Raw genomic sequence first — 21,993 nt, 5'->3', positions numbered from 1 at the left:
ACGCCCCTCATCACCATGCCAAAGCCCAGGACTCCTGAGGGGCAGGCTCAGACCCGCCTAGGCCCAGCCCAGGGGCCACCTCCTCCACGAAGCCTTCCGGGCGCGGTTCAATCCAGCTTCTCCCTGTCGGGGGCGTCCCTGTGCCTTCCTGGTCACCATCCTGCGCACACTTCTGGGTGCTGTTCACACGCGGGCCTGGCTCACCCTGTTCCCGCCGCGTCCCCCGCAGCGGGTCGGCGTTTTACAGACGCCCGCGCCCGGCCCGCGGGACCCGCCCGCACAGCTGCCGGGCCGACGGCGACCGTGAGGCCGGGGCTTCCGCGGTGGGCGCGGGGCGCTGGCCTCAGTCCCCGGGGTAGGTCTGCTCCGGGGTGCCCACGCCCCCATCTGCCCTGCGGGCAACCTCCCTGCAGCTGCCGGGAGGCGGGGGCGCGGCGCCACGAGGGCTTCGGACCCGCGGGCCGCGGGAGGTCAGCGCCGCGGGCGCCCGGCGAGGCCGCGCGGGGAGGAGGCGCCACGGCGCCCTGGGCTCGGCCGGTGCCCCTCGCGGAGCCGGGTCCCTCCTCGGGAAGCGCGGGCCCCGCGCGGGCCCTTCGCCCTCCGCCCCCGCCTCCTGGGTCCGACCTGCGCGCGCGGGGCCGGCCGGGGGGGCCCCGCCCGCAGCCCCCGCTCCGGGACGCCCGGGGGCCCTGCCCGCAGCCCGCCGCAGCCGGGAAGCACGGTGCGGGCGTGGGAGCCGGAGAACCGCTGGGCGCCTCCCGGGTCCCCCACGGCGCCCCGCAGGCGCGCTCGGGCTCTGCCCCCGGGGGCTCGGGCACGCGCCGCGCCTCCCGCCGCCCGCCCCGGGGCGCCCGCCCCTCCCTACGCCCGGCGCGGCCCTCGCCCCGCCCCTCGCTCCCGCGGGTCATCTGCCGGCCGCGTGGGCGGGGCGCGCGGGCGCCCGGGTCGCGGGAGGTGAAGCGGGAGGATGGCGGCGCGCGTGCGGGGCCCGCTGCGGCTGCTGCTCGCGCTCTCGGTGCTGCTGGCGCAGGGCGCCCCCGCCGCGGCGGCCAAGCTCAACATCCCCAAGGTGCTGCTGCCCTTCACGCGGAGCACGCGCGTGAACTTCACGCTGGAGGCCTCGGAGGGCTGCTACCGCTGGTGAGGCGCCGGGCCGGGCTCCGGCGGGCAGGTGCCGCGGGCGCGGGGCCAGCGTGACCCGGCGCGCGGTCGCCGCTCCTGCGCAGGGTGCCCGGGGCCTGGCGCCCGGGGCCGGGGCGGGCCCTCGGGAGGCCCCGGGGAGAGGCGGGGCCCGCGGGCCGCTTGCCCGGTGCCCGGAGCAGGGGACAGGCCCTGGTGTCCCCGGCTTGCCTAGTGGCGCCGCCGGGGCGTGGGAGTCGGGTTGGTGGGGAAGTGGGAAGGCGCGCGAGTCAGATGGTGTCCCCGCAGCATCCCGGGGGGCAAGCCCTGCGAGGAAAGGTCCTTCGGAGGGGACGCCGGGGATCCGCTCGGCGTGGGGAGCGCCACCCGGGTGGTTGGGGATTCGCCCCCGGGCTTCCAGAGCGGACAAGCCCCGACGCCCCCACAGCCCTTTCTCTATCCCCGGCGTCCGAGGGACTCGGGGACCCCACACTCGTGGGGGTGAGGTCTGAGCCCCAGGTACAGACGGGCCTGGAGAGCTCGGGTCCCCGCACCCCGGGAGACTGGCGGTGCGGCCCGGCCGAGCGCTGCCCCCGGTGGGCTCGCTGGAGGCGAGGGGTGGCCCCGCCCGCGAAGCTGGGCGCCAGGGTCCCTGCCACCTGATGCTCCTTCAGCCAATTGAGCAGAGACAGGAGCGGGTCATTTATGAGCGTTTATTCCAATGATGCCGGCAGGGCGGGCGAGCAGAAGGGCACGGGCGTAAAGGCGCTGGGCTCCCGCTCCACAAGCAGCTGCGTGTACTCGGTGGAAGGACGAGACCGCATGGGGAAGTGGGCAGGAGGAGTAAGGATGGTATAGTGGTTTACGGGTTACAGGAAATGCGGCCTGGGGGTTGGAAAGGGTGGGGCATCTCTGGGTGGAGGGGATGTGGGCTGGGGCTTTGCAGAAAGGTGGGGGGCCTCTAGGACCCCTTTTTTCTGGCCACAAGGTTGTTAATCTTTCCATGGTCCTAGGCAGTTAAGGAGAATAGATTGCATTCCAAATGTCCTGGGGCGTACAGCTCTCAGCCAGGTTCGAATGTGTTTTTTCTAATCAGAACAGAACATAGTTAACAATATGATTAACATGTCTCGTAACTACAGCTAACAATCCTGGTTAACAGAGCATGATTACTATTTCCTGCCCCTAACACCTGGACACCGCCGCCCCACGATACACCCTTGCGAACCTGGGCCAGTGTTGTGGGGTTCCATTACGGAGAAGTGTGTGTGTCATCCTGCCCGGGTGGCGCCCAGAGCAGCGTGCCTCCTCACTTGCACTTGGTTTTCTGCAAGGACATGCTGTGTCAGCCAACTGCGTCGTGGGTTTAGTGTCTTCTGTGCCTGCAGGGTCTTGTTTCTGGCTGGCTGTCAGAGGCTGATCTTTACCTCTAAGTTTTCTCTATCCCTGCCCAGGGCCTTGTCTTGTGTGAGAAGATTAGCTGTTAGTCCATGCTTTGCAGGAGATGCATGCTCATTCTGGTTGCAGTTGTCTATTCCCTTAATTTATTGGCAAGAAAGAGGAAGCTGGTTATTAAAAACATCTTGCTTCATATGAGTCCCTTTGGATGTATTTGTGTGCTACTCCCTCTGAGATTCTATAGCTGTCCTTTTTCCCCCCTTCAAGTAACAATCTTTTTTTTCTCCAACTGCATTTTCTTCTGAAAGGAGCTGGTAGACTAGGGGTATTTTAATTTACTTGTATAGTGAAAGGTTAAGGTGAGTGGTGCTCGGGCAGCTAAATAGCCATCTCAGATGGAGAATAAAGAAAAATAGAATTTATTTAAGGAAATGGGATGGGGGATGGGATATCCAAAGGGAAGGCTACACAACACTGAGCCAAAGGGCACTGGGTCCATGATGGCAGCAAAATAGACTCGGGACAGTGAGACAAGGACGGTGCGTGGAAGAGGCAGCAGGAGAGCCCAGGCTGGGCTGCTCTGGCCACTGAGAGGTCAGAGAGAGGGGGCCTTGGGGCAGGTTCAGGGGGTGAGCCTGGGACGAGCTGCTCCCCCAGTTGCAAGTCTCCTGGGTTGCCTCAGAGGGAAGAAGGGGGAAGGAGGTGGCACAGGTGCGCTCCCCAGGTGGGGAGAACGAGCTGGGTCCTTTGTTCTGAGTGTTGTTAATGTAAGAGAACATTCAAACCTGTGAAAAATTTTTGTGTTTGAGCCAAATTGTTGACACATGTTGAGAAGCAATACATTACAGTCAAAGGAGGAGATCACCTGAAATCCATTGGTGATAGATTAGGGAGGTGGGAGAAAGCAAAGGTGGTGGGACCTCTGGAACTGGATAAAAAGTAAAGTGATGGACACATACATCTTTTACTTACTTAGGTGGGTGCAGGATAGTTAATAGTCAACAACTAACATGATAACAATCTGGGGATTTGTGGTCTCTGCAGGGTGGTGCCTGTGCTTTGAAGGGTTTGAAGGGTCTGGAAAGAGGAAAATTACCTTGTTCTGCAAAGGCATGTTAATCTGGTTATCTCAGATGCAGAAAGACAACAGAGAGGCCTGGTTAAGGTGAAAATTAACCTTTGTTAGGGAAAAATACCAGCCCTAGGACATTACTACCAGCCATGAACTGCTTTTAGTTAGAAAGTTTTAATTTCAGATGATCCTTTGTGGTGGTTTTAGGTCTGAGTTTTCAAGGCTGCCACGCAGGCCTGCCCTGAGCTTTTCAAGTTAGCATGTGGCCCCTTTTCGTAGGCAAAGTTATTTGTCTCTTTCTTGCAGGTGGAAAGCTTAGGGGAGGTCTCAGAGGAGTGTCTTAATAGAATATTCATCAGCTTTCCAGGGGTGCTCTTTCAGGGTCATTAGTCAATGTAGCTGGTCCTGAGGCAGCCACAGGGCCACTTGTCCGGTTTTGCTGCTTTTCTGGAACCAGAGCTGAAATACAGCTGAGGCCTGTATGTTATCTTCAGGGAGGAAACACTCGGGGTCTAAACCTCATGACCAGCAATACGCTGGGGGAGAATAGGTTCCCCTGGAGACAAGGTTCTTGTTTTCCCAGTTTTGTCCCTTGCTAGGCATCTGGGGCTTTCTGCCCTGGTGGGTTTCTGTATCTGAGTTTTTTGTACCTGGGTTTCTGTATCTGGCCCATCTAACATACAGCTTCTTAAGAGAGAGGGAGAAAACAACATTCTTAGTCTCTGGTGCATCAGAGAAGCATTAAGTGCATTATAACTTGTTTTGCATCTGACCCATAGTTTTTATTGGAAGTGTGTGAGCGCTCATCCTACTTCTCCTCAGAGGTGTTTAGTGGTTGTGATTTTCTCCCTTAACTTTACAGAAAAATCTTCCATCAATTAGTACTGAAAATGTTTTCTTTATTTTTATTTTTTATTTTATTCTTTTAAAATGTATCTTTATTTCAGAGAGAGGAAGGGAGAGGGAGAGAGAGATAGAAACATCAATGATGAGAGAGTCATTGATCGGCTGCCTCCTGCACGCCCCCCACTGGGGATCAAGCCCTCACCCTGCATGTGCCCTGACCAGGATCGAATTGTGATCTCCTGCATCCTAGGTCGATGCTCAGCTGTTTTCTTTATTTTTAGTAGCACTGTTCCTAGTTTCATCATCTGTTGTTATAGTTCAGTGATTTTCAACCTTTTCATCTCACAGCACACACACAAACTAATTACAAAAATTTTGTAGCACACCAAAAAATGTAGTTTTTGCTGATCTCACAAAAATATAGGTATAATTTTGATTCATATCGGATGGCTATTGTGTTGGCTGTTGTCTGTTTTTTATTTGACAATCTAAGGGAAAAGAAGTCATTACCCCTGACTAAATAGTCAGGTAGTGCATGTTTTAAAAATTCTTGTGGCTCACGGTTGAAAACCGTGGTTTAGTTGGCATGCAGACAAGCTGTGTGCCTGCAGTAATCTAGACCTGGGAGGGACATGCCCTCTTCATCCAAGGAGCTCATGGTTAAGTTCAAAGTGTAAACTCTCCTCAACTGAAACTGGACAACAATGGGTCCTGGCTGCCTGCCACCACTTGAGCCAATTAAGCAGAGACAGGGTTGTATCCTCTGTGATTGTTTATTCCAGTAATTTGGGCAGTATGGTAGAGCAGGGGGTCATCCATGAAAATCTGCTCTCTCTCCCCCATAAGCCAGCTGCTTATACTGGGTAGAAGGACAAAGATTACATGGGAAAGCAGGAATTACTGGTGTGGGGAAGTAGGCAAGGTGTAATGGTTATAGGTTACAAGCAGTGTGGGCCGGGGGTCGGTCGCAAAGGACAGGCCATTTTCTCAGGAACAAAGCTGTTAATCTTCCCATGATGATAAAAGAAGTATGGGCCTCGTTTCAAGGTCAACTCCCATGTCCAGGGGCGTACAACTCCCAGCCAGGTTAGAAAGTGCTTTTTCCTAATCAGAACAGAACAACTGGAGTTAACAGAACATGATTAATATTTCTTATAACTATAGCTAACAATCATGGTCAACAGAGCATGATTAATACTCCTGCCCCCAACACAACCTTGGTTGTTTCTGCTCATCCTTTGAATTCGAGGTCAAGCTCCAAATTTACTGAAATCACATGCCTGAGCGAAGGAACAGTTTAGTCTTCCTGTTTCTTGATTTTGTGGACAAAAATGGGCCACATGCTAACCTGACTAGCTCAGGGGAGGCCTGCAAACTCGGAGACCTAAATAACTACAGAAGGTGGTCTGAAATTAAAACTTTTAAAATCTAAAAGCAGCTTTTGGTGTGTAGCCACGTCCTAAGGCAGCATTTTTCCCTGACAAAAGCTAGCCTTCACCTTAACTAAGCCTGTTTTTTTGCATCTGAGATAACATACCTGATTAACAGGACTTTGCAAAACAGTACCCCCTCCCCCCACCTGGCCCTCCAAGCACGAGCTGAGACCACAAACCCAGGATGGGTTTTCTGGAGCATGTAGTTGATTGTGGGAGTTCAAGACTAAACTAAGATGAAGTACAGGGCCACAGTTCTTAGGGTGAGAGGTCTGTGAGGACATGAGCAGTGTGCTGTGATGAGCGCTGCCGAGGCGAGGGCAGTAAGGAGGGGGCGGTCAGGGGTCAGGAGAGGCCTCTGGAGCTGAACTGGGACCTGAGCAGGACCAGCTGGAGGGAGCAGCAGGTACAGAGGCCTGGGGAGGACTGAGCTTGTTGGAAGAGCACAAACAGGGCAGGTTTGGTGAGGGGGAGGGTGTTAGGAGACAGGGTTAGAGAGGTTGGCAGGGGCCGGCCTGTGGGACCTTGTGGCCTGTGGTTAGGAGACAGGAAGGGGTTGTCAGGTTCAGGAGTTGGGTGGCATTAGCCTGGGACTGGTTCTCTGAGCCTTGCTCTCACCTCCGCATCCGGCCTGCAGCTTTTGTTCCTGCAGGACTGGTGGGGCCTTGCTCACTTCTTTTCTTGAGACCCACAGATGGAGGTGCCTGGAAGTGGGTGTTGCCTTCAGTTGACCTGGTGCCTGGGTTGTTTACTTCCTGCTTTCTTTCTGGGTTCCCTGTTCTCATCTTCCGGCCTGCAGGCCCCAACTCTGCCCGGGGGGGGGGGGGGGGGGGGGGGGGTGCACCTGCAGGTGGGGAAAGGGTGGGCTGTCACTTCCACCGGCCCACCCAGCCCCAGTCTTTGCACTACTCTCAGTTCTTTTTTTCACTGTCACTTTCTGGCCTGAGCCTCACCTGTCCTGGGGCTCCCCTGCTCAGGTCCTGTTCCCATGTTGTGAAGAGTGGGGAGCAGCTCCCTCAAAACCAGTGCCTCCTAGAGCACCAGACACATTCAGTGTCGGGGGCCCCATGTGACGTTAAGATTGGGAGAACTTTACTGTTTCCCGGTTCAGTCCTTTAAAGTTCCTAAAAATAAGAGTGCATTTCAGGTTCCAATGTGTTGTTTACACTTTTTCTTTAAAAATTGAAGTAAAATATATATATTGTAAAATTATCCTCTTACGCATTTTTAAGTGACCGGCTCAGTGGCGTTAATTCATTCCCTGCTGTGCAGCCATCACTGCCATCCGTCTCCAGGCTCTTTCACGAATGCCCCGTTGAAACTCTGTACCCATCAGATGTTGAGCCCTCACGCCCTCCTTCCAGCCCCTGCAGCCGCCATTCTGTCCTTAATAGCCTGTAAGGCTGTCTGTCTTCAGAGGGAGCAGGCCGATGGCTTAGAACCTTGGCAGGCAGCAGTGCCCCCCACGCACCCCCCTACTTCCCAGAATCTACTAACATTGTTTTGATTCATCTTTGTTTTGCCTGCAGATGTAGGCCAGTGACAGGGCTTTCTATTTACAGTAGTGATACAGGTTTCCTTTCAAGTATTATTTCCATAAAGAAGAATCAGTTGGAAGGAAGAAATGGGGAAGGGATATCAGGGTTACCTGGGTGTGGCCGGATCCGGGTGGGCAGCGTACAGCGAGAGGCCCAAAGACGGGGAAGGGCCTGCAGAGGGGCAGGTGTCCGGCAGCTGCCCCTGTCGCCAGGGGCATGTGTCCAGAGGCAGGGGCTCGGATTATTGTAGGGAGGGGTGTGGCAGAGGGAGCCAAGATAGCAGAACCGCTTCCCTGCTAATCCCTTTGCATGTACTCTCCATGCAACCCTGGAAACAAAGCTGCCCTTTGGGTAGGAGTGACTGCCGCTGCACGGGGGAGCCGGGGACCTGGGGCCTCAGAGGCAGTTAGTGGCAGAGCCACTTTCAAAACCAGGTCACTGGCTCTAGAGCCAGCTCTGACCCGGGAGGTGAGAGAGGAAATGAGCCAGCACTTCTCAGCTAATGGTTGGTTTACCTGATTCCTCCAAGCGGCTTTAGAAAAGTTAGCGTCACTTTAGAAGCAGCGTCAAGGGTACACGTGGGTAGTAGACTGTGTGAGGAGGAGGTTGAGGCCATCTGCCCAGGCCTGGGGCTCGGCCCCACCCACAGGCAGCCCCAGGCGGTGGTGGGAGCCTCTGTCCTTGTTCTGAATCATCTGTGTGCCTCGGGCACAGGGTGTAGGACAGTCCGGACCAGGGTCTGGAGCCAGGCTGGACTGTCATTTCCTCAGAGTATGAACGTGGGCAGGTTACTTAGCATCATGCAGAGGTTTCCTCACGTACCAAATGGGGGTTTTAATAGAATTGTTGGGATGCAAATGAAATATTTGTGATGTGTTTCATTCTGTGCCTGACACATAATTAAGCACATAATAAATGAAAGCATTTTTTCTTTTAAAAAAAAATAGTACCAGTAGTTTGAATGAAATAAGGCAGCAAGCCTTAAAAGAATTCAGTCGGGGATTTCCTTTGTCTAGATTCTTTTGACTGTCTGCGACAGGAAACTCCAACCACAACAGTTTAAATAAAACAATGGCGTATTATTCTGGCTCATAACCCTAAAAGCCAGGCAGAATCTGTGTTGGGCATCTGTGCTGCAGGGGCTTGTCCTCTCCGTCCTCAGGTCTTGACTTTGGCCAGATGCTCCCCAGGGGTAGCCCTGTAGCCCCGAGAGTCAAGTCTAGCGGGGCACGTGCTCAGGTCTGAACCCCGTCAAGCAAGGGGGGAACACACAGCCAATTTGCCTGTTCCTGGTCACTGGCTTCCCAGTGTCCAGAGGAGTATGAGCACTCTGGAGCTCATGGTCTGAGACTGGAGAAGAGATGGTACCCACAGAAAAGCTGGATGCTGTTCCTGAAAGAGGTGGTGGAGGCTGGGCCACCCAAACCCAGCACAGGTCCCCTATAGGAATGACACCCATGTGTGTGCGTTGGCCTCACTTACCTGTTATGAGCTGTTTGGGGTGTGTGTGTGTGTGGGTGTGGGTGTGGGAGTGTGTGGGTGTGTGTGCTGAGAGGGCAGCTATACCTGGGGCTCACCTGGGGTGCTTCAGGAGAGCTGCTGTGGTCTGGGAGGAGGTCATAGGGGATCAGTGAGAACGCTGAGAGGAAAGGAGGCAACTCCCCAGCTTTCAGGTGGGTGCGCTGGACCCACCTCCTGTGCAGGATTTAGGGGATGGTTCTGAAAACACTTGGAAAGGTAGAGAGCTGCTGGTGCTCTGTGTAACTTTATAATTACAAACCTTCCCATAAAGAAAACTCTAATTCCAGGTGGCCTTACCTGTAAATTCTTTGAACATTTTTGAAGAAATAGTACAAGTTCGTTATGAACTCTTTCAGGAAAGAGGAGGAATGATCATTTCTGAGATCATTTTTATAAGGCTAACATTACACTGATTTGCAAACCAGATAAAAACATTACAAGTAAAAGAAATCCATATACCAAAACCACAAAATTCTTTAACAAAACAGTAGCAAATCAATGCCAAGAAACATAAAAAGGTATTATGTCAGGAACAACTGGGGTAAATGCCAGGAATGCAGGGTTGGTTGAATAGTCCCAAAAGCAACAGTGATTCACCACATCAGCAGAGTGAAGAAGGAAAGCCATGTAATAGTCCCCATAGGTGCAAAGAACTCAACAGCCATTCATGATGAAAATTTGCAGCAAACTAGGAATAGAAGAGAATCGGTTCATAACCCAGTAAAGGGCACCTACAGACACATGTGCCAGAGTCACATGCTAGTGCAGTGGGGCAAGAAATGAACAAGCTGCGAGCTGTGTCTTCCCACTCAGTGCCTGAGGGAAAGCACCATTGCCGAGCCGTTGTTTTGGGGCCTTGGGACTTGCTGACCTGTTTCCCCAGACACTGTCCTCCAGCTGTCCAAGGTTCACACCTGCCCTCTACAGACACGTGGGTCTCTGCTCCCACAGCACCCTCCCTGTGAGGCTTGCTCTCACCATGCTACTGAAAATTAGAGCCTTTCCCTGCCCTGCTTTATGTTTCCATGGCCCTGTTTTCTGAGATCCCACATTCACTCATCTTGTTAATTCTTGTTCTCTGCCCACTGAACGTAAGCTCTGTGAAGGTGAGGACTAGTGTGTGTTTAGTACTTTGTTGTATCCCCAGCACTTAGAACAGTACCTGGGACATGGCACATAACCTAGGAAATGTGGTTTCAATGAATGAATGAATGAATGAATTAGGGGCCCCAAGAGGGATCAGTGGTGCTGTGGGAACCGAGAGGAGGGTAGGTGAAGAGGGCCAGGGTGGGTCCACGGAAGACTCGCCCTTGGCTGTGAGCCATGAAAGCGGGCAGCGTGAGGTGGGTGGGAAGGCGCGGGAGATGGTGTGAACAGCATAAGCAAAGGAATGGAGGCGGGGAGGTGGGAAGCTGGGAGGGAGGAAGAGACTTCTCAGCAGAGGTTAGACTTGTCAGAAGTTTTCCCTGGGCCAGGAACCTGCTCTTGAGCCTGAATTTTTGCTTCTGGCTCTGAGGATGGTGGGGTGGGGGCGTTGAGGAGGCCGCTGTTGGGGCTCTGACAACAGGGATTGGGGCCAGGCTTCACTGAGAGAAGGACAGACAGGGTCAAGCATACATGGTCACAATATGGAAGGCCCCACCTTTTCTCTATTTCTTTAAAAAGCAGAGCTCTTGTGCTCAGAATCATGCCAAACACTGCAGGGCCACATGCCCCTTTTTGGGAGCCTCCTCCTGTTTTCTGAACTTGAGAGCTTACTGTATGCTAGGCCCTGTGATGAGAGCTTTATTATTGTGCTAAACCACTCCACCCTTTACAGCTGGTACTATTTTTATTCCCATTGTATAGAAGAGGAAGTGGAGGTCCAAAGAGGTTAAGTAGTTTGCTCAGGGTCACACAGCTGGTGAGTGGCAGCACCCTGCTGTCTTAGGACTTCACCTTCCAGCAGATACCAACAGACAGAGACTGAGCAAGGCCATGTTGCCATCACTGAGTGCCACCTACCACAACCCTCATCCACCTTAGAGAGGCCAATCTGCTTTACTCAGTCTGCAGGTTTAAATGTTAATCTTATCGAAACATCTGGGGGCCCAGAGAAATACCTTAACACTTCTGTGTGGGCTTGGGAGTGTGGGAGGTGGGACAGACATGCCCATCAGCAGCTGAGATGCACGGAGGAGCCAGGAATGTGCCAGCTGGAGCAGTCGGCATCCTCTGTGTAGAGTGCTGGTTACTTTAAACTAGGGGCGGAAGAAGGCTCTTCAGCAGGAAAGCCAAAAGAGCCAGGACCTGTTTCTCTGGCAGAACGTGATGCTGCATCCAAGTGAACTGCGCTGTTGGAGCAGGGGCCATGCTTCAGTGGGGGCAGGTCACAGTGTGGGTCCACTGGAGCCTCCCTGAAGCCCAAGGACACGTCATTGCTGGGTTCTGTGTTTTTTGTGCCTCTTAAAAGTACAGCCAAAACAAATGGCTTCAGAATGTCCTGGAAAGAGTCAGATAACTAAAGAATGTTCTGCCGGTAACAGAAGCGCTACCCTAAGCTGTCATAGACCTCTGCCAACGGTCGGGGTGAGCCCTTCCAGCTTCAGACAGAGTGTTCTGGAGCCCGGAGAAAATTTCCAAGTGAAAGTGGGAGCGGGGGATGTGGCTGTCCACACCCTGGGAGTTTGCCATGTCTGCTACTGACTTTTCTCAGCACTTTAGCATTTATTAGAAAGTGTTTCCACCCTCCCAGCAGCTCTGTGAGGACCAGTCTGGCTCCCACTGCACTGAGCTCAGCCCAGGTTGAGTGGGTACAGGGATTCCAGACCACTCTGGGCCCATGTGGGGCTCCTTTCCTGCGTAGGACCTCTAGGATCTGGCTGTCTTCGGGCTGGGACAGCCCCCTGGTGCCTTTCCCCAGGCCGCTGGAGGTAAGGCTGCTTGGTCTCATTTCCAGGCTGCGCTGACTGTCCTAGCATCATCAGCCTTAAGTACGAAGAGCCTTTTAAAGGTTGTAGGAGCGCTCAGCTCCTGCCACCCTCAGCCAGCCCTTGGCAGAGATCATGAAGGCCACCTTCATGAAGGCCAGTCCTCAGAGCTGGCTGTCCGGTCCCATGGTCACTCACCACTCTTGGGAGTGCTTGACATTTCACTGGGGCCATATGATGTTTGGGATGTGTTGGGTTAAGTAACATGTATTATTAAAACTAACGTCACTGGTTGCCCTGGCTGGGTGGCTGTTTGTTGGAGCTGAGGTGGTGGGTTTGATTCCCGGTGAGGGCACATACCTAGGTTGCAGGTTTGATCCCAGGTCAGGGCACGTACGGGAGGCAACCGATGGATGTTTCTCTCACATTGATGTTTCTCTCTCTCTAAAAAGCAATGAAAACATATCCTCAGAGGAGGATTAAAAACATTTAATTTCACCTGTTATTTTTCTTTAATATGTTTAAAAAAAAAAAAAAATAGGGATGACTTGGCAGAGAGGATTTGTAGGATACCACAGTACTCATGGAATGTACGGCACCAGGAGTGAGCCCAGTGCAAACTGTGGACTGTGGGCGATGAAGTGTCCCTGCAGGCTCATTAGCTCTGACAGATGCACCGCCTGTGGGGCAGGCGGGTAGTTGGGCTGTGCACAGGGCAGGCTGGGGCATAGGGAAGTCTCTGTACTTTCCACTCAGTGTTGCTGCGGACCTAGAACTACTCTAAAAAATAGTCTATTAGGTTAATTTTAATGGTTACTTTTTCATAAGTCAGAACATTTTGAATATGATTCTCCTCATGTTTCCACTGGACAGGGCTGTGTTAGGGACCTCATGTGTAGGAACAAAGCCCTGCAAACAGCAGGCACACAAGGAAAGGTGCTTGGTTCCCAGCCAGGCTGCGCAGCTGCCTGGGTGTCTGTGGGCAGCCCTGGGAGGGGCTGGGCTGCTGGACAGAGGGTTTCCTGCCTCTTCAACTTGAACTGGGATAGCTCTGTTCTTATCTGTATTGATTATTCATTGGGGCTCTGCCTGAGTGTAAGTCACTGCTGTGAGGGAGTGATAGAAGAGGTGTTGCCCCTAGTTTGTTCTTGAGATTGAGGGGGAGTGGAACTTAGATCCCAGACGGGGAATCCAGATCTCTAGCCCCCAGGAGCCGTTAAGACAAACCACACTGTTTTTCAAGGTAAAGCAGGAAATGGTGAATTGTATTTATTTTTTCCCGATAGACTTTATTTTTCAGAGCAGTTGTGGGTTCATAAAAAAATTGAGCCAAATTATGGATTTTCCATATAGCATCCCTCCCTTCAGCATCCCCCATGATCAATATCCTGCCCTAGAGTGGTGCATGTATTACAACTGAGGAACCTACACTGACACGTTACTGTCCATAGTCCATAGTTTATGTTATAGTTTGTACTTGGTTGTACATCCTGTAGGTTGGGACAATGGGTAATGACCTGTGTTATAGTCTCATATAGAATAGTTTCACTACCCTAAAGGTCCTCTATATTCTGCCTATTCATCCTTCCCTTTCCAGTCTTTTTTAAAAAAGTTTAAATTTGGAATAATTTTAGATTTACAGGAAAATTACAAAGATAATTCCGAGTTCCTGCAAACCCTTTACCCAGCTTCTCCCAATGTTAACGTCTTCCCTAACCAGGAACACTTGTCAAAATGAAGAAATTGACATTGGCACACCACAATTCACTAAACTCTAGGCTGTTTGGATTTAACCAGTTTCCCACTAAGGTTCTTTCTCTGTTCCTGGATCCAGCTCAGGGTCCGCGTTGCACTTATTTGTCCTGTCTCCTCTGATCGGTGTGAGCTTTCTAATTTGGTCTTGTTTCCACAGTAAGTGTGGTGTGTGCGTACATGCGTGTGTTTGCACACATGTATGGAAGGTTCAACGTCCTTTGAAAATGCTCTTAGAGCTCCAGAGCTGCGACCAGTTAAATGGGTGTGTTTCTAACACGGTGTGAGCATCTTGCTACAGGTCTTCCTTCAGTTCTTATGTGCTCTTGTCTATTTTGTTGTCTGTCCTTAGTCTCTGAAGCTCTCTTCTCAGAAGTCCCTCACTGAGGGGACGACAGATGCATTTCCTCAGGGCTTACACTCTTTCCCTAACCGTGGGTGAGGTTATTTGCAGAGTACTTTCTGGAGAGGTGTGGGCCCACCTCCAGGCTCCCTGCCAGCGGCTCGGGTACCTGTGACCTCTGTGCAATCGGAGCACCCTTAGGTGTATTTGCAGTCACTGCTGTGTCGACTTGGCTCTGGGAGAGACACTTGGCATCAAACAGGAGGACTTGGAGATGTCTGTTTGGGTGTGTTTCACATCACTGCTTTTTAATACCAGGCAGTTTTTATAAGTTTCCTTCTGAATATCCCAGCCAATCGATGTTTCAGTGAGTTTGAGCAGAGGGCGGGAAGGAAGCAGTGTCTGTTCTGCTGGGTGCTGTGCTGAGTGAAGCCCTGGGAAGGAGCCTCGGACCCTCTGCACAATGGGTGCCCCTTCTCTGGGTCCCCCTCCCCCTGCAAGTTTACTGAGGGCAGCTCTTTATTCTCTGCTCTATAAATGTACATCAGGCTGGAATGTTCACCTGCTTCAGACCCCCAGCGAGTAAGTCTAAGCTCCTTACTGTGGCCTTCAATGGCTCCAGGCCTCAACACCCCCTGTGTCCTTGACCCCAACCCCTGACCTCAGCAGCTGCCTGTCCCCTCTAGCTCAGCACCTCTTACCTTCTGGAGCCCTTTCATTCTTGGAGCAGGCCTCGCTGCTTTCAGCCTCAGGTCCCCTGCCTGACACACCAGTGTCTGGGTGGTGTCACTGAGCGGCCACTTCAGAGAGACTTCCCCGAGCTGTCTGCAGACAGCTGAGGCAGCGCTCCTCTGCCCTGTGCGCTGTGTGCACTGTGCCCACACCCCTCGCGCCCGTCTCACCTTGACTCGGAACGGCTGTTTCACGTGCTGTAGGGGAGAAGCCCTGACGCTGACCCTGGATGCCTACCAGAGTCGTGCTGCCCCTTCATCCCCCTGTCCTGGAGGCCCATCTCCCTGGGAAGCCGCCTCAACATTTGGCTGATTCATTTGTTTGTTGATCTGCCTTACTTACCACGTCGCCATGATGTCGGCTCCATCACAGAGGGACTTTTAAGTCATTGTGGTCATTATGGTTGGTCATCTTCAGCTTTGGTGGAACCTACTTGGAGATGGAAGCTAATGTTGGAGCCTGCTGTGTGCCAGGCCCGGCGAGAGGTCAACAGAGGCACACCGAGCTTTTCCTCACCAGAGCCCAGAGGCAGCTTTTCTCCTGGTGCAGTTATTTCCCGCTCATAGAGCAGTCTCGTGAAGCAACCTTCTGTCGGACATGGAAGTGGCTTCCCAGTTGGTGGTCCCCTGTTGGATTATTCATTGGGGAGTGTGTGCAGATGTCCCAGCTCCACAAGCTGCCGTTCTCCTATTAGAGGGGTCTTGGCTGGGCCCCGTTTCTCCTCTGGATTTGAAGTTGCCACCTTTATTCTGTGTTTGAGTCTGGGACAGAGCCTCAGATGGGGCTGTGGCTTTGGCTTCGGGTGCCAGCTGTGCTTTGTGGGGTGGCTTCAGAGAGTAAATTCTTCTCTTCTTACCACAGGTCATCGACCCGGCCAGAGGTGGCCAGCATCGAGCCGCTGGGCCTGGATGAGCAGCAGTGCTCCCAGAAGGCGGTGGTACAGGCCCGTCTGTCCCAGCCCGCCCGCCTGACAAGCATCATCATTGCAGAAGATATCAGTAAGGGCTTTGAGTGCCTGTGTGGTCCCTCGGGGGGGCGATATGGAAAACACCCCACTGACAGCCCAGCCATAGATGCCGCCAGAGCCCTTTGTGGTGCTTTCTGCCTCCTGTTGGTTCCGAGGACACCCAGGCAGGCCAGGGGCCCCGAGCAAGCAACACCCACCCTGTTCCCTCCTGACAGCACTTTGTACTGTTTTCCTTGTCGCAGAGGCTGGCTTTCATTTCTCAGTATTTATTATGCAAACAACTTATAGTGAGTGTTGAATCAAAATGAAGAAAGTTGTTGCAATCCATTCACTTCCCCGTATTTAATTTAGCATATTATAGTTGTAAGATGTTTAGAAAGTTATGTAATCTTCTGTCATGCTTTTCTCCCAGCTTATGTGATATGAAAAGTTTTCCATCTCCTTATAGAATTATTTTTAAAGGCTGAGTAATAGTCTTAGCAAGCATTCCTTATGTTGGACATTTATGCTGTTTTTAGATGTTTATGTCAGTGTTATACAGAAAATAAAAATTCTTATTCAGATAATTATTTTGGCTTCTTTCAGGCCATTTCTAACTAATGATAGAGTCCAAGTTTTACTGGGTAACACAGCATGTGAATATTTTTAAGGTTTTTGATAAGTGGTGCTGCATGGATTTCTAGCAAAGTACATTAACTGCATGAGAAGCGTTACATGGTGCCTGGAGAATGGTCAGAGTGGCTCTGAGTCACGTCCTGCTGCTCTTGCACTAGGGAGTTCTCCAGGTAGTGGATTTGTGTGTCTTATTTGTGGAGCAAGTAAAGCATATACGCTCATGGGAACACAGCCCTTTTCTTTGGTGATGAGGTTGGTAGTCTTATGTGAAAACACCAGTGTAGACGATAGACACTGCCGGGGGGGCAGTTCCTCGCCTCAGGGTAGGGACAGGCATCGGAACAGCACTGTCTTTTTGGATACTACTCACTGTACATAGGCCGTTCTCATGTATCTTTGTGGCTGTACCCTGAACAGAGTGAGGCTTAGAGGAGTGTTTTGCACTCAGCTTTAATGCAGGCGCTCGTGTGGGAAAGGCGCAAGGTGGGCCATGAACATACCCCTGAGGTTCTGGAAGTCCATGCTAACTTTCAGGAGGGTGTGTACCGGTCAGCTGCTTGGCTTCTGGAGGCTTAATTTGGTTCGTCTAGCCCTATTTTGTGGTGCTTGCTTTGTTGGCTGCTCTAGTTTCTGCCAAAGTATAAGACCATCTGACCCACAAGGCCCTAGAGGTGGGGTGGCAGTCATGGCATTGCCTTCTGTCTGACCCCTGGGTCCTGTCCCTTCAGCCACAGGCCAGGTCCTGCGCTGTGATGCCATCGTTGATCTCATCCACGGCATTCAGATCGTCTCAACAACCCGTGAGCTCTACCTGGAGGACTCGCCCCTGGAGCTGAAGGTCCAGGCTCTGGACTCTGAAGGTGAGGATGTCCCCTTGGCAGTCTCTGTTCCTTTCTTCCCTGTGTCCAGCCCTACTGTTCCCCACAGAAGGCTGCTCCAGCTGGGAAAGTGAGGTTGGTGCTGGGGGGAGGGGAGGGAGCTTAAAGAGCTCTGGGCCACCTTTGAGGTGGACCCCAGGCCCTTGGTGGCAGGGAGGCCATGGCCACTCGTGCATATTCATCTCTACAGTAGGGCCGGTGAGGTGAGAGCTTTTGTAGTCCCTGGAGGCCAACTCCAGGCCTGTTCACAGGGATTGTGTTTGGTAAAGGTACCTGCTTGGGAAGTGACCTGTGAGTAATGGGAAGCTAGGAGAGGCTCCTGGGTCACCAGGTTATAAACAGTGGGAGACATTCTTCCTGCTTGACTTTGAGTGCAGGTATGGCTTCCTGGTCCAGACTGCAGATTGTGTGAGTGTGTGTGTGTGTGCGTGTGCGCCGGTGTGGCTCGGACACATCTGTGCTGCTGGCCCTGCACACAGCCCTTCACTTCTTCACTGAATCCGAGTTGAATACCGAGATGTTGTGGGTGGGGACTCTTCTGAGAAGGTCTGTTCTGGCAGTGGGCAGACTGTGGTAAAGGAACAAAGGGAAGGTTTGTAGGTTAGATTCTTTTTGTTTTCCTTTTAAATTTATTTTTAAAATTTATTTCTCAATTGCAGTTGACGTGATACTATATTAGTTTCAGGTGGAGGGAGTTTGAGGGCTAGGTAAAAAAGGTGAAGGGATTAAAAAGTACAGATTGGCAGTTACAGAATAGTCGTGGGGATGTAAAGACAGCACAGAGGATATAGTCAGTAATATTGTAATAACTGTGTATAGTGCCTGGTGGGTACTTGAAATATTGGGGAGAGGGGGATCCCTTTGTAAGTATATGATTGTCTAGGCACTACACTGTACACCTAAAACTAATATAGAATAATATTGAATGTAAACTGTAACTGAAAAATGAAATTAGACTTCCAGTCAAGATGGCAGCATAGGTAAACATGGTACTCGCCTCCTCCCACAACCACATCAAAATTACAGCTAATAGTCATCATTCAGGATCACCTGAAGTGGAGTCAGATGAAAGTCCTACCACTAGGGGTTTGGAGAAGCAGCCCCATCAAGGTTGGTTGGAGGGGCAAAGGTTTGGAATGGACTGCTCCCACACTCACATGGCAGATAAAAATACAGAGGGATATCTCAGCTGCAGAGGTCCCCCTGAGGAGCGGGGTCCATGCCCCATACTGGGCTCCGTAGCTCAGGGTTCCAGTGCCAGGAAGAAAAATCCCCATAACTTCTGGCTAAAAGACCAGCGGGGACTGAGACTGAGGGAGAGGGAAGGGGGGGCTGCTGGAGCCCCAGGAGGTTTTTCTTATCAGGCTCCCACAGCTCTGGCCTGTGTGGATCAGTCAGTTGGAGCATTGTCCTGTACACTGAAAGGCTGTGGGCTCAGTTCCCTGCCAGGACTCACACTTAGGTGGCGGGCTCGACGCCCTGTCAGGGCCCTGCGGGAAGACAGCCTGTCCACGCCCCCGCTTCTCTCACCCGGTAAGCACTCCCTGGGACAAGGATGGAGTGTAGAGATAAACAAACAAAACAGACACAGGCCTGACCTGGGCTTGCGCACACTCCCTCCCCCTGAGCTCTAGCACTGAGGCAGCAGCTCCAAAGGCGCCAGAGCTGTACAGGGAGGAATGGAATTGTTCAGCATCAGGGCAAGAGCTATGGGCAGGGCAGCTTTCTCAAGACAGAAGTGCTGGCGCAGGCCATTGTGCCTTAGATGAACCCTCTCCCACAGAGCAAACAGGCTGGAGCCACTGTTTGTCTCACCCTGGTGATTCTCGGACGCCCCGCCCCAGCCAGCTTCCAGGCTCACCCAAGCTGTTTCCAGTGGCTTTTCCATACTAATGGCCTGTCTTGGCTCATGCTTCAGACTTTTCTAAAATCTCTCAAACAAGCAGCATCTAGCCACAGCAAGCCCCATACACCTCTCTAAATGGCCCCAGACCTGACACCAGCAGTAGCTGGCCTTAGTTCACAGCTGGGCCTAGTCTGGGCACCTCCAAGTCCAGCACAGGTAGCAACCACCTGCAGATCACTTTGTATCTCATGCTGTGCCGACCTGGGCAGAACACGATTGATGGCTGACTTGGCTTGCACATCCCAGGAGGCCCCAGAGCCAGCACACCCATTGAAGAGCTTCAGACCATGTTGAAGCACCACCACCCGACCACCTCCACAAGCAACACACTCAAGGGGTGGACTCAGCGGGCACCTTAGGCTTGCTGAAATAAGTCCCATTCTGTGTGGTGGGCCCCTGCATAGCTGATCCTTCACAGTGGTTGGAGGTTGGTAGTCAGTGGTTGTAGCCAGTCCTTGTAGCTGATCTGCCAGGGGGTACATCCCTCCCATTGATGTGCCAACAGCAATCAAGGCTCAACTACAAGAGGGAGGTGTACACAGCCCACATGGAGTGTGTGGGGGGGGGCAAGAAGGAGAGGGGACCACCTACTACATTAGGCCACTCTACGAAGCCCGGGAGATGCAGCAGCTCTACCTAATACACAGAAACAAACACAGGGAGGCTGCCAATACAAGGAAACAAAGAAACATGTCCCACATGTAAGAACAGAACAAGACTCCAGAAAAAGAACTAAACAAAATGGAGACAAGCCACCTACCAGATGTGGAGTTCAGGACACTGGTTACAGGGATGCCCAAGGAACTTAGAACTTCAACAGCCTAAAAAGAACTGGTCAGAAATGAAGGTACACTCACTGAAATGAATGATGATTCATAGAGAATCAACAGTAGAGTATGTGAAGCCAAGAATCAGATCTGCGATTTGTGATATAAGGAAGCAAAAAAACCCAATCAGAAGAGCAAAAAGAAAAAAAGAATCCAAAAAATGATGATAGTGTAAGGAGCCTCTGGGACAACTTCCAGTGTGCCAACATTCTCATCATGGGGATGACAAATGGAGAAGAGAGGGAGCAGGAACTTGAAAAGCTATTTGAAAAAATGATGACAGAAAGCTTCCCCTACCTGGTGAAAGAAATAGACACACACGTCCTAGAAGCACAGAGAGTCCCAAACAAGAGGAACCCAAAGAGGCCCACAGCAAGACACATCATAATTAAAATGCCAAAGGTTAAAGATAAAGAGAGAATCTTAAAAGCAGCAAGAGAAAAGCAGTTAGTTACCTACAAGGGAGCTCCCATAACACTGTCAGCTGATTTCTCAGCAGAAACTTTGCAGGCCAGAAGGGAGTGGCAAGAAATATTCAAAGTGATGAAAAGCAAGGACCTATATTCAAGATTGCTCTACCCAGCAAAGCTATCATTTGGAATCGAAGGTCAGATAAAGTTTCCCAAACAAGAAAAAGCCAAAGGAGTTCACACCACCTAACCAGCATTGTATGAAATGTTGAAGTGTCTTCTTTCAGAAGTAGGGGAAAAAAACAAGATAAAAATATGAACAATAAAATGGCAATAAATACATGTCTATCAACAATTGAATCTAAAAAAATGAACAAGCAGAGCAGAAAGAGACTCATAGATACAGAGAATGTTTATTCATTTATTTTTATAAATATATATTGATTTCAGAGAGAGGAAGGGAGAGAGAGAGAGAGAGAGCGAGCATTGATCGGCTGCCTCCTGCACGCCTCCAGCTGGGGATGGAGCCCGCAGCCTGGGCCGGTGCCCTGACTGGGAATTGTACTGCAATCTCCTGGATCCTAGGTCGATGCTCAACCGCTGAGCCATGCTGGGCCAGGTGAGAATGTTTTGACGGTTGCCAGATGAGAGGGAGGTTGGGCGGATGGGTGAAAAAGGTGACAGGATTAAGAAGTACAGATTGGTAGTTACAGAACAGTCATGGGATGTAAAGTACAACACAGGGAATATAGTCAGTAATATTGTAACAACAATGGATGGTGCCAGATGGGTACAAGATTTATTGGGATGCTCATGTAGTAAGTTTTGTAATGTCTAATCACTGTGCTGTGCATCTGAAACTAATATAATAATATATGTTAACTGTAATTGAAAATGGAAAAACTATTTTTAAAAGAAATTTAAAAATATTAGTTTCAGGTGTACAACATAGTGATTAGACATTTATATACCTTATGAAGTGATCACCCTGATGAGTCTAGTATGTAGGTTAAGAATCTTGTTGAAAGTCAGGCACAAGATACCTTTTTAAGATGAAGAATCTCCTAAAACTTCAAGTCCCACCTTGTCTTTGAAATCTTTCCTGACCACTCTAGCCTACCCCAACCCCTGCTTTTTAAAAACTTTCCCTAGATCGGGGTTTGTCAGCATAGGTAGCGTTGGCATTTGGGGGAAGATAATTCTTTGTGGTGAAAGGCTGTCTGATGCGTCATAGGGTGTTTAGCAGCATTCCTGGTCTCTACCCACCACATGCCAGCAGAACTTCCCAAGTTGTGACAACCAAACGTATCTTTAGCCAGTGCCAGATGTCCCTTGGAAGGGGGCAAAATTACTGTTCTAGAGCATCTGCTTAATCCTTCCTCTCTGTGTGTTCACCCATCAGAGAAGCTGCGTAACTTCTCTGTTTTCTCATCTGTGAAAGTAAGATAGGGGGTTGGAAGGACTTGGTAAGAAGTGTGTAAAGGGTTTAGCTCTGCATGGCATATAGGGGGTACTCAGCCCTGTAGCGTCTGAGCACTTTCTACCTACTGGGCACTCTTCCAGGTCCTGGACGGGCCTGGCCTCTGCTCCCAGAATCTCTGGCTTTGGGGAAGGTCCCTGTATAAATAAATGCCCACAATGCTTGAGATGCTCTCAGTAGGTGCTGTTGAGAGTCAAATTAGATGCAAACTGTGAATGGACCACAGAGCTGGGAGGAGCCAACCCCT

The 21,993-nt window shown here is 51.5% G+C and overlaps 1 protein-coding gene across 1 annotated transcript in view; it reads left to right on the top strand.

Annotated features, from left to right (window-relative positions):
* Positions 1-967: 967 nt before the first annotated feature.
* The window catches only part of NUP210 (nucleoporin 210), a 93,107-nt gene continuing 72,081 nt past the window's right edge, over positions 968-21,993 (top strand). The window contains exons 1-3 of the mRNA XM_087818509.1: positions 968-1,140; positions 15,525-15,661; positions 16,974-17,105. Coding sequence (XP_087674635.1) covers positions 968-1,140; positions 15,525-15,661; positions 16,974-17,105 — 442 coding nt within the window. The remainder of the gene's footprint in view (positions 1,141-15,524; positions 15,662-16,973; positions 17,106-21,993) is intronic.

The sequence above is a fragment of the Miniopterus natalensis genome, chromosome 6 (assembly GCF_054644295.1).
Source record: "Miniopterus natalensis isolate mMinNat1 chromosome 6, mMinNat1.hap1, whole genome shotgun sequence".
NCBI lineage: Eukaryota > Metazoa > Chordata > Mammalia > Chiroptera > Miniopteridae > Miniopterus > Miniopterus natalensis.
The sequence above is the reverse complement of the archived record's forward strand: the minus strand, read 5'-3'. Positions and strand labels throughout refer to the sequence as shown.